The sequence below is a fragment of the Pleurodeles waltl genome, chromosome 10, assembly GCF_031143425.1.
Source record: "Pleurodeles waltl isolate 20211129_DDA chromosome 10, aPleWal1.hap1.20221129, whole genome shotgun sequence".
In the NCBI taxonomy this organism is placed as follows: domain Eukaryota; kingdom Metazoa; phylum Chordata; class Amphibia; order Caudata; family Salamandridae; genus Pleurodeles; species Pleurodeles waltl.
Genome location: NC_090449.1, coordinates 54,559,806 through 54,572,868, shown reverse-complemented (window position 1 = coordinate 54,572,868; position 13,063 = coordinate 54,559,806). Strand labels below are relative to the sequence as shown.

General features: G+C 44.5%; 1 protein-coding gene across 1 annotated transcript; it reads left to right on the top strand.

Annotated features, from left to right (window-relative positions):
- The first annotated feature begins 5,509 nt into the window (after nucleotides 1-5,509).
- LOC138262373 (olfactory receptor 1J4-like) lies at nucleotides 5,510-6,445 on the top strand. The gene has a single exon (XM_069212271.1). The coding sequence runs from the start codon at nucleotides 5,510-5,512 to the stop codon at nucleotides 6,443-6,445; it is 936 nt and encodes a 311-aa protein (XP_069068372.1).
- Nucleotides 6,446-13,063: the final 6,618 nt, after the last annotated feature.

Here is a 13,063-nt window from a genome sequence, read left to right as displayed (position 1 = left end):
ATTGGCTTGGGTACCTGTGGGAATGTAAATGATGTTTTATGCTTCAAGTGTGTGACATTTGTGCTTACCTAGCTTCCCCTCTATGGTTGGTGTTACCTTGCCAGCTTTTGCTTGTGTATGGTGATGTATTGTGGGCTTGTTAGTTTCCCTATGCTGTGTATGCTTTGGTGATGGGTGTCCATGCAGCTCTGGGAGGGGTGTCCATGCATTGGAATTGCATGCAGGGCTTGGCAATGTGGTTAGTCATATGGGTAGGTGCAGTGTGTGGGATGGTGTGGAGTGATGGGAGTGAGGGTAAGGGGGTGTGATGGCATGCAGGTATGGGGGTGATGATTGGTAAATGTTGACTTTCCAGTGTCCAGTCCTCCGGCTACTCCAGCGAGTCCCTCAGGATGCATTATTGCCAGAACCTGCACCTCCCATGCTGTGAGCTGTGGGGGAGGAGGTGGGGGTCCACCGCCAGTCCTCTGTATGGCAAGCTGGTGTCTTGCTGCTATGGAACGCACCTTCCCCCGTAGGTCGTTCAACCTCTTCCTGATGTTGTCCCTTGTTCTTGGCTGCTGTCCCATGGTGTTGACCCTGTCCACTATTCTCTGCCATAGCTCCATCTTCCTTGCAATGGATATTTGCTGTACCTGTTCTCCAAAGAGCTGTGGCTCTACCGTGACAATTTCCTCCACCATGACCCTTAACTCCTCCTCAGTGAAACGCGGATGCCTTTGTGGTGCCATTGGTGTTGTGTGATGTGTGTTGGTGAGGGTGTGTTAGGTGATGTGGTGGGGTGTGTGATGTGGAGTGCGTGAAGGGTGTATGGGTGTAAGTGGTGTATGTGTCTAGTTGTCTCTGTGCTCTTCTTCTTAGTCTCCTGGAGGCAATTGTTATTTGTAAAGGGTTGTGGGTACTCTGGGTAGGTGTTTTATAGTGGTGTGGGTGTGTAGGTGTGGTGTGTGTATAAATGTCAGGTGTGTGTTTTTAGTATTGGCCAATGTGGTATGGTTTTGTATGTGGGTGTCCATTCTGAGCACGGCAGTATGTACCGCCAATGGTTTACCGCCGTTGAATGTCCGCTGTTGTGATTCGTGGGTCATAAAGTGGGGAGTGTTGTTTTGTTGGCGTAACAATATGGGTTTTGGGACCACCACTTTTGCACTGACCTTTGGTCTGGAGGATTTGTGCATGTGGCTGAATTCTGTCGGATTGGTGTGTGTGTGTCATAATATGGTAAATGGATATCCCCCACTGCAGCGGTAACTGCATCCTTGATTATGTGGAGTAAATTTGTAACCAAAAGTAGGTGTGGGTGGCAGGGTAATAGGGCACTGAATGATGTGGGATATTAGGATGTTGCAGTGTTCTCAATGGTGAGGGTGAGGCTCTTTTTTACTTGCTTGCCTTAGGGCCCATTGCATCCTTGGTACCCCACTGCTCTTGCATGAAAATTTAAATTCCAAATAAAATGCAAGAACTACCAAAATAATTTGTAAACCTGGAAGTGATACAGCATTCTAGAGCACATTACTGGAACAAATGATTTTTAATGTAGGGACCAGTAGAGTGTAAGACAGTACCTACTCATGCAAGAGGGTTTCCTTTGTGTAAGCAGAGGGTAAACCTGCAAATGTCCACTCCATTCTGGTTCTCAACATGAGCTTTCAGACCACCTTTGATCCCATTGTGAGGTGGAGCCAAATATTTTTTGACACAAAAAAGTGTCCTTGAATTCAATAAGACTTACCTATAGGAAGACTATAAAGACTAGCCATGATTTCCTAGTTTAAAAGGCTTTTTAAAGTGGCTTTTTGTCACATTGTTTAGATGGTTTTCTGCAAAGATGACCTTCCTACACAAATATCTCAAACTGTCCTTGTTGAATGTCGTCCATTAGGAGGATCTCGTACAGCCATTATGGATCATATACATACTTCAAATATGGTGGTAACGGACCAGTCTCATTTGAGAAAAAACATTTAGAAGGCATGTGGAGGCAAAAGAAAAATATTTTTTTAGTCAATATCAGTAAAATATAATGTGAGAACCTATGGCTAAAATATCAAGCACTTTATAATTCGGTACATATTTACACATGCAAACATGTGTGCATAAATGAAATATACTAAAATCAACACACATATGTAAATTGTTTGAATACTTTGTGGGTCCTTGGTGTGATTAGGATGCTTTTTAATTGCAGCTGGCCTATATACCAGAAAGGCTTTTTAGTCGGTTTATAGTTTGTTTTAGGTAATATTTAGCAATTTCAGTAAAAGCATCTGATGCTTTACAGTTGCCCTAGGTTTTTTAATGATTCTATAGATTAACTCTGTTCATATTGTCGTGGGTGTTATTTTAGCTTTGGGCCTGCATCCTGGACCCTTTTACCCATTTCATTTAATTTTTTCCTTTCCATTATTTCAGCATGGCTTTATTTTAGTGGAGATGTTTTATTATTTCTATTAGCCTCTTTTCCACACAGAGGTTATTAGTTCATTTTGCACAACATTTCATCTTGTTCTCAGCCCAAGGCTGTATATGATAATTTACCGAGTACTGCCTGTCCAAGAGTACAATGTCTATCTTACACAGAAAAGACGCATTATCTCATCAGGTGAGTTCTCAGAACAATAACATGTTTTGCTATAAAATATGCTGCCACAAACAGGGTTAAAGGGGACATTCAAGCCATCCACCCCACGCTCTACCATGTCATCACAACTCTGCTGAAGTTGGCCTTGTCTCTCCACCCACTCTGGAGGACTCCCAGCAGATCATAGGCGGAAAACTCCTGCTTATTCTTCAGGTATGGGGAGACTAGCATGGACAGAAAAGGCTAACACTGCTAAAGCTCACATGTGGATTTTTAGTAGTGCAGATAAGAATTTTACATTCACTAGTGTGGCAGGATGTTGGGACTTTTTATCTGTTTCATGTTCCTGGTCACAATGATAATCGTGTTATGCTTCATCTTCCTAAAAATCACAATTCATACTTTTTTACATAGAACACAGTTGCTACAATAAATATATTAAACCAATTCCTGCTTCTGTCTGTCTTTGCATATATGAGAATTGTGTAATTGAGAGAAAGGGGTAAGATCTGTTCCAACACAGCTTCCCTGGGGAGTCAGAGTGTCATGTGTCAGGCTGCCACAAATCAGCTTTAACTTTTGAGTTTGGGTGAGGTGCTGCTAGTCAGCTGGAAGGTATAAGCCAACAGCTCCCAGAAGGCATGGAATAGACTCAGTCCCCGACATGCAGAGATGCTGACGCCTGAAACCAGCAGCCTTGTCCCCAAGACGAGAGTCCTACGACAATATTACTTTTCCTTGTTTGTATTTAACACATATAGGGGGTCATTCTGACCCTGGCGGCCGCCACCGACCACGGGAGCACCGCCACCAGGCTGGCGGTGCTCCCACGAGCATTCTGACCGCGGCGGTTCAGCCGCGGTCAGAAGCGCTGCTCGGGGGAATCCTCCATGGCTGCGGAGCGCGCTCCGCAGCCATGGGGATTCTGACACCCCCTACCGCCATCCTGTTCCTGGCGGGTCTCCAGCCAGGAACAGGATGGCGGTAGGGGGTGCCGCGGGGCCAATGGCATGGGCACTGCAGGGGCCCCCGTAAGAGGGCCCCACTGTGTATTTCAGTGTCTGCAATGCAGACACTGAAATACGCGACGGGTGCAAACTGCACCCGTCGCACCCCTGCAACTACGCCGGCTCAATTCTGAGCCGGCGTCCTCGTTGCAGGGGCATTTCCTCTGGGCCGGCGGGCGCTCTTTTGGAGAGCGCCCGCCGGCCCAGAGGAAATGTCTGAATGGCCGCCGCGGTCTTATGACCGCGGTGCAGTCATTTGGCGGCTCCCTCCAGGCGGGCGGTGCCCGCCGGGCTCAGAATGAGCCCCATAGATTTTTTTCTTTTTCTAAATTGTTCATTGTTAAGGTTCTTACATACGTTAATGTTAATGTTATGGGCAGACGTTTCTATGGTTTGTTCAGCTGTTTCTATTGGTATGTTGATCAAGCTAAACCTATATGATGATAATTTAACCTATGAATATAATTTGTGAATTTTGTTATTTATAACTGGTAGTTGGAATTGACATTGATGGATGCTCTTTTTTAAACAAATAACAAAGACTAAACTATGAGGGTCATTCTGACCCTGGCGGCCGGTGGCCGCCAGGGCCACCGACCACGGGAGCACCGCCAACAGGCTGGCGGTGCTCCAACGAGCATTCTGACCGCGGCGGTTCAGCCGCGGTCAGAAGCGGAAAGTCAGCGGTCTCCCGCTGACTTTCCGCTGCTCGTTTGAATCCTCCATGGCTGCGGAGCGCGCTCCGCAGCCATGAGGATTCTGACCCCCCCTACCGCCATCCTGTTCATGGCGGGAAAGCCGCCATGAACAGGATGGCGGTAGGGGGGGTCGCGGGGCCCCTGGGGGCCCCTGCCGTGCCCATGCCAATGGCATGGGCACGGCAGGGGCCCCCGTAAGAGGGCCCCGCAAAGTATTTCAGTGTCTGCCTTGCAGACACTGAAATACGCGACGGGTGCCACTGCACCCGTCGCACCTTCCCACTCCGCCGGCTCGATTACGAGCCGGCATCCTCGTGGGAAGGTCGTTTTCCCCTGGGCTGGCGGGCGGTTTTTCAGCAACCGCCCGCCAGCCCAGGGGAAAACTTGTAATACCCGCCGCGGTCTTTTGACCGCGGCGCGGTATTTTGGACGGCGGCATCCTGGCGGGCGGCCTCCGCCGCCCGCCAGGATCATAATGAGGCCCTATGTGTTCTCCTGCACTTAAGATAGGATCATAACAGATGAATAAATATCCAGGTGAAATAGTTATTCAATTTCTGACTTGAGAAACACATTTAAACTAAAAAAATTAAAATAAAATCCTTAATAAAATCTCAGTGAATTTCCTATGCATGTTTCATTACTCGGAGGTTATTTGACAATTTTCATTAATCTGCAAAAAAAGAGCCAACGCAGGAAACGAAACATCACTTCCTTTGCGGCCTACATCATCTTTGTTTTTTTATGTATTCCAGGTAATATGTGTTAAAAGGGCATAGCCATTTATTCCTATTGATTAAGACCTTTGTAAACATTTAACACATGATATCTTTATTTGTGTATGTGTGATTTATGTCATTTTGGTCTTGTTCTATTCAGATAAATATTGGGTATTTTTCTAAACTGGTGTGGAGTCCTTTTGTAGTGTTATCACTGTGTTACTATGTGTGTGCGTGTGTGTGTGTGTGTGTGTGTGTGTGTGTGTATGTGTGTACAAATACTTTACACATTGCCTCTGAGATAAGCTTGACTGCTTGAGTCAAGCTATCAAGGGGGTGATCAGGGGGTATCTTAACTGTGTGACTCTCTTACCCTGACTAGAGTGAGAGTGCCTAATTGGACACGATGCTACACACTGCCAACTAGAGACCACATTTCTAACAGAAACCAAAGTTCTAATAGCAGTTCCTTCAATCCTTTCAGACCACAAAGATCCAAGGATGCGTGCGACAAATCAAACATCAGTGACAGAGTTTATTTTGTTAGGACTTTCTGACCAGCCAGACCAGCAGTCCATATTATTTACATCTTTTTTAATCATATATCTTCTGGCGCTGATTGGAAATACACTTATAGTGACTATGATTGCCCTGAGTCCACAGCTCCAACACCCAATGTACCTCTTCATAAGCGCTTTGAATGTTGCAGACATTGGCCTAACCTCATCTACTGCACCCAAGATGCTCACCAACATCTACACCAACAAAAAAGACATTTCCTACAAAGGCTGCATTTCCCAGCATTACTTCTTTATTTTTTTTGCAACTGCTGAGTGTGTGCTTTTGGCGGTTATGGCTTATGACCGGTATGTTGCCATCTGTTTTCCTCTCCGCTATTTAGTCATTATGAGGCCATGCTTCTGTCTTTGGATGGTGGCCTCTACGTTTCTAGTCAGCTGCTTGAACTCACTGTTGCACACACTTTTGGTGGCAAGCCTCTTCTTTTGTGGACCTAACCAAATCCTTCACTACTTTTGTGACATTGCTGCTTTGCTCAAGCTGTCTTGCTCGGAGACATCCACCAATGAATTTGTGATCTTCACCGAGGGTTCCCTTATTGTGATGCTTCCCTTCTTGGCCGTACTGATTTCCTATGTGTGCATTGTGGTGTCCATTCTAAAGATGCGCTCCACTGAGGGGCGTCGTCGAGCTTTCTCCACCTGTTCTTCACACCTCACAGTAGTGACCTTGTTCTTTGGTACTCTCGTATTTATGTACTTCCGACCCTCGTCCAGTTATTCTCTGGGCCAGGAGAGGTTTGTGACTGTCATGTATAATTTCTTAGCACCAACGCTAAACCCTTTAATATACAGTCTCAGAAACAGTGAAGTTAAACATGCCTTGAAAAGGTTAATTTCTAGAAAAAGGTTGAAGTGATCAGGTTTGTCTTTGTGTAAGACTAGTATGTATGTGATGTATGCTACTGCTTGTGTATTTATTAACATGCAATTATTTTCAGATTCAGCAGATTAATACAAATATATTGTAGCATCTTCCTGATTTTCCAAACCAAGAATTATTTGTAACTCATTTCTAACTTTTGTTCTATGTATTTTCTTAATTAGACTGTCTTCCATTTTTGTGAAAGGGCTTCAGCCTCTGAAACTGACATGATGACAGCAGTATGTGACGTACAATATTCAGATCTATTGCAGCTGCAAGTTACAAAATAAACATTTTAATTCTCTTGCACTTTCCAGCAACATGCCTATACCTGGCCTCTAAACCAGTACTTGGTGACCTTGACACCCACAATAATGCACAACGTAGTGTCTGAAAACAAGTTGTGAATATCACCACTCACAATTACAAATTTATTCAGAGCAGATGTGGAGGCAGTAAGTACTCACTTGGGAGATGGACCACTCAATGACACAATCGTGCTTTGTGAAAAAGGCTATTTTGTTTTAAGCAAACAGTGTTTTCAATAATAACCACCTTCTGCTTCACCTCATTTGTTTTATGGATATTCTGAAATTATCTTTCATGTTTGCAGTGTTTAAATAGTGTGTACTTAGACTAGAGGCATTGGGGAGCTTTATATGAGCACCAGTTACATTACATAAGTTCTGATTATTTATTTTTAGGCAAGTGGAGATTAAATGACATGCCCAGAATCATGGGATGTTGAGCCAATGCCAGGACTCAAACCTAGTTCCCAGTTCCAAGGTCCACATCCCTGGCTGTAAGGTCACATCCTCTCCCCATACAAGGATCTCAATCATTATCCACCCTCACACTTTCCCACCCCCTCACTTTTCATAACACTTGCACCTTTAAACACATTTTCTTTCTTACAACAATCTACTACCATCTGGAGGTTCTAGGACCAAGTGGTCACACCCTCCATTTCCACTGATATTGTTCTGTTGGTTTCTATTAGACATGTCATCTCTTTCATTGTCTTATATTGTGCTTTCTTTTTTTGCTAGCTTCCAACGACAACCTCTAAAAACTGTCAGCAAAAACACATACCAAGTAACTTGTTTCTACATACCTCTGACTGCAAAATGGCCATACACTTGTGGCCACTGCCTTAATCTGTCCTGTCTTTTTGTACTAGCTTCTGACAACCTCTGAAAAATGCAATCAAATATACATATAAAGAAGATGTCCCTACCTGCCTCCGACTGTGCATCTCTTCCTCTGGCTCTTGCACCAGGGTGGATTTTGGTCCATCATTTTGCACACCAGAAAATGTAATCTTCTTCTGCACATTCAATGGCAAAGCAGGAATGCAGCAATCCCGTGGGTTCTAATCTTTTCTTCTTGTCCCCTTTCAACTGTCTGGCTAGTGAGGGCAGTTCCTGCCCCTACACAAAGCACCCACAGTGGGAGAAGGTCCACTCAATGACACGCTTGTGCTTTGTGGAAAAGGCAGCTTTATTAGAAGCAAACAGAGCTCATGTTAATCACCACATTCCTCTTTGCTGCACTCTCTAACCTAAATTTACTAACAAATGTTCTAACAGTAAATGTCTAATGTCTAGCTCCACTCCTAATCATTACCCACCCACCAGAATTCCCCACTCCCCTTTTAAAGTTATCACCGTTAAACACATTTTAACAAGGCAAACTTGTTTCATGTTTTTGAACTGAGGTCTCTGTTCTTTTCTACCACCAGCCTGCTCTAGACCCAGGCAGTCACAACCTACAATTTCAGTAATATCTTTCCATTCTTTTATGTTAAAAACACAATTTCTTCACCCAGTTTATTCTGAACTTTCTTTATGGCACCAAGAAAAAAAAAACAAGAGAGGTATTCTCTCTGTCCCCACTCCACGTTCACCTCTTACTACACCATTCTTCTAGAACTTCTAGTACTTTCATATCCGATAAATGAACGCCATCCTGTTGAAACAACTTTGGCAGTGTCCATGTGGCTAACTACCCCCAAGCTGCTACCTTTACAGAAACCAGTAATTTCCCTGTTTGCCTCCTTCCTAGCCTTGCCAATGTAAAGTAATTTCCTTTCCCCCTCCTTACCTAGACCACCAATAAATCTTTTGTCATCATTTTTAGTCATTGCATGTCTGACACTAGAGATTTTCCGCCGAAATGCACCACAATCAAATCCAGGCTTGGTCTGCTGCCTTGTAGTTCCAATAACACAAGCAGTAGATGACCCCATATCTTCAAGCCAAAGTCATGCCATACCCCCATCACCTAGTTGATTTCCAAACCCAACTAATGTCTTTACATTGCTTCTTCTCATTCCCTCATACCAATTTTACAACTGAGTGGCTGCAAATCCATAGTTCTTTCTTCTTTCTTCCTCCTATCAGCTAAATCAATTACAGTGGAAAAATTACCACACCTAATTATCTCCCCGGCCTTCTGGTCTAACATACACCCACAGTTTATTTGACCACTACTCTCCGACTTTCTTCAGTCTAACCTTTTCAAAGGCCTCCACACTGCTCCAATTCTAAATGAATGTGTTCCTGGCCTTTGTCCCCTCAACCTCAGGAAAGTCTCAAATGCCCCTGCTGACAAATCTTTGCCCAACCTGCTCAACTGCAACCAAACTGCATTTGGCTGGAAGGCTGAATCTTTACCTACAATTTGTCTTTAATGAGCGTGCAATAACTCTTGACCCACACTTAACCAATATCATGAATTGCTCTTTATGCAAGGTGACAAAGCAGAGGTCCCTGGGGACTGGAAAAAAGCTTTATTTCTTCTATTACTGAAGAAACCTTGAGTCGATCTCACAAAGCTAGCCAACTTTATGGCAAAACATTTTAAATTGAGATGCATCAAGTATTTGGAAAGCATTCCGTTATTAGATGAATTGCAGTGTGGATTTGGCACAGATAACAGCTGTGAAACTACAATAAATGACAGCATTAGATGCATGGTTGATGAGGGCAAGGCTACTGCCCTAATTTTACTCGATCTTTCAGCTGCATTTGATCCGGTGTTGCATGCTGTTTTGCTAAACCACCTGTCAGTTCTTGGGATACTGTTGAAGGGTCTGTTTGCATAATGAATTTGGTTTTCTGGCTGGAAGACGTGTGCACCATGTTCCAGCAGGAACCACAATCCTAATCAGCGTAAGTCACAACATATCCTAAATTATACTCTGCTTACTCTCTGGTAGCTTGGCACAGAGCAGTCAGGCTTAACTTAAGAGGCAATGTGTAAAGTATTTGTGCAAAACTTCTAACAGTAACAAGGTGAAAGCACCACAAAAAAGACTCCACACTAGATTAGAAAAATAGAACTTTTATATATAAAACAAGCCCAAAGCAACAAACATCCAACAAGTAGAAGTTGGGATATACATTTCCAAATAATAAGTGTAATGTATTGCTTAGAAGCAATATGCGCTTAAATGGGTATCTGGTCACGCTGGACCAAAGTACCTTGATCTTGGATGCGTTATTGTCGATGAAGATGCGAAGTGCAGCCAAAGCAATGTGTCGGTGTCAAGCCACACAGTGGATCAGTTGCGTTTATTTTCTCCACATAACTGTGGCAATGCATAGGTTCTGAGTGCAATGAGGTGACTCTTAATTCGATATGCAGCTGCTGCTCCCGCAGCAGGCAATGCGTCAGTTCTGAAGGCGATGCGCTGGTACCAAAGGTGAGGTGCAGGGTTAACTCTCCAAAAAGGCAAAGAGGTGCTGGTTCAGACTCACACAAAGTTGAAGATGTGCCGGATCTGATGAGGATGTCTGGGTTTTGGTTGTAGCAGCACTTTATGCCCACTCACAAGGGCCCAGCATCACTGGCAGGACAAGACGTGCACCCAGCAAAGTCTAGGTGCAGTACCAGGTTGAGTTGAAGTCTTTGATGTCCCTGAAACTTACGAAAACAGGACGGTCTTTGATATCCCTGAAACTTCAGAAAACAGTACGCAAGCCAGCAAGCCCTTGGAGTCACTTTGGGTTCAAGTGATGGAAGTCCAGTCCTTCCCACCCAGGCAGGAGAACAGCAGACAGCAGGGAAGCTCCGCAAGCCAAGAGTCCAGCAAGGCAGTACTCCAGCAGAGTGGCAGTCCATAAAGCAGCACAACAGTTCTTCCTGACAGAGTCTTCACAGGTCCAGAAGTGTACTGAGATGGTGGCATCAGCGGTCTAGTGCTCATACCCAGTTGCTCCTTTGAAGTGAAGGAGACCTCAAAAAGAGATCTTTGTAGCACACAGAGGTTCCCCCTTTCTGCCCTTGTTCCAGACTCCTCCAAGGGAGTATATAGCCCTTTGTGTGGGGACAGGACACTGCCTATTCAGATGCAAGTGTCAGCCCCTCTCTCCCATTCTGCCCAGGATGGCTCATCAGAATGTTGATGACCCATCATTCACACCTAAGCTTCTTTTGTGTGTGGCTGTGTAGAAGGAATGTACAAAGTCCAGATTTCACCTCAGCCCAGACGTGTATTGGGGACAGACGCCAAATGGATGAAGTAAGAAAATGCCAACTTTCTGAAAGTGGCATTTTCAGCACAGTAATTTAAAATCCATTTCACCATAAGTTATCATTTTAAATTGTGAGTGCAGAGACACCAAACCTGGAATGTCTATCTCTTCACATTTTGGAATTACACTTAAAAGATGTGTTCAATTAATCCCAATGTTATCCTATGGGAGGGATATGTCTTGCATTAGTGAAAAAAACGAATTTGTTTTTTTTTTCACTATGAGGGCATATAAAGCTTAAAAGTACATGTTCCGCCTTTTAAATACATTGCACCCAAACATCTGGGTTATCCTGAGCCTACCCTAGGGGTGACTAATATGTATAAAAAGGGAAGGTTTAGGCCTGGCAAGAGATTTACCTTGCCAAGTCGAAATGGCAATGTAGAACTACTTATACAGGCTCTACAATGACAGGCCTGAGCCATGGTGAGAGAGCTCCTTAGGTGGGTGACACAATAAGTGCTGCAGGCCCACTAGTAGCATTTAATTTACAGGACCTACTTATATGTAGTACAATTTACTAGGACTTGTGAGTAAATTAAATATGCCCATTGGGGTTAAGCCAAGATTATAATGCTTAGGGGAGAGTGAGCAGAAGCACTTTAGCACTGGTCAGCAGTGGTATATTGCACAGAGTCCTAAAATGAGCAAAAACAAGGTCAGACAATGGAGAGAGGCAGGCAACAGTTGGGAGAAGACCCCCATAAGGCAGTCAGGTCTAACATGTGTCTCTTCATCTGAAACTGGGGAGAGCTACTCAACCCTTTGACTGTTCTCTTCACGAAGGTGGAAGAATCCGGAGAGACCATCAGCACTGGCATGGTCTGTCCCCGGGCAATGCTACACTATAAAGTCCATTCCCTGTAGGGAGATGGACCACCTAAACAGTTTGGGATTCTCACCCCTCATATGCATGAGCCATCTAAAGGGTCTGCGGACTGTGTGAACCAGGAAGTGAGTCCCAAACAGATAGGGTCTCAACTTCTTCAGTGCCCAGACCACAGCAAATGCTTCTCTTTTAATGACACTCCACCTCTGTTCCCATGGAAGTAACCTCCTTCTAATGAAGGCTAGTGGTTGGTCAAGGCCCTCCACATTCATCTGTGCTACGTCTGACCCTATATTGTGTTCTGAAGGGTCTGTTTGCATAATTATTTTTTGGGAGAAGTCAGGGGCCCTGAGCACAGTTGTTGCTGTGGAAATAGCTGCTCTTCTGCACCAGGACCTCTGAATAGTGAGCACTGGGAGTTGGGCTGACTCTCCTTATATAGAGTCTTGGCCCAGCCCAGAGCCACGCCCAGGCATGTTGCAGGGAAAGTCTCTGGAAGGCCCTGGAAAGGGGCCACACCCTAACCCACTCTGAAACCTGTAACAATACCTTTCAAAGAAACAGTATTTGTAAACATATAAAAAATAAGTGTTTAGGATTGAACTCTGCAATGCAAAAGGGTAAAATACAACATATCAACACAATGCATGAATCACATTGTTTTGAAAGTGATTTTTTTTGCATTTCTTGTCGCCAATAGAGCGCGTACTGCTCCGGTGTTGACAGGAGGGGCTGCCCCTTGCCTTCCCCTATCAGGTGGCCAAATAACACCATGAAACCATGCCCAATCGGTCACTTTCTGGTCTTGATGGTCAGGCCTGCCTCTTGAAGGGTCTGAAGCACCTCATGGAGGTGGTGCAGGTATTCCTTCCAGCTGGAACTATAGACAGCAATGTCATCTATGTAGGTAGCATAAAAGGCCTCCTTACTAGCCAGGACCCTGTTAACGAACTGCTAGACCAGTGGTTCCCAAACATTTTCGACCCACGGCTCCCTTGATCTATTGGCCACTGGCTGCGGCTCCCCATTATGTTACTTTTTGTTGGCGGGTGGGGGATGTAAGCCTGGCCTAGGGAGTACATCCATTTTTCTCCCTGAAAAGAATTGGGATGACGCCAATGAAGGTATTGTAATTCTATATATAACTGTAAAAAATAAAAATGTAACAGTTGTTTAATTACAGCATGCATAGGGTTTTTTAGTAAGGGGAAAATATTGGTTGACGGTAACCCTAGTAAAATGGGC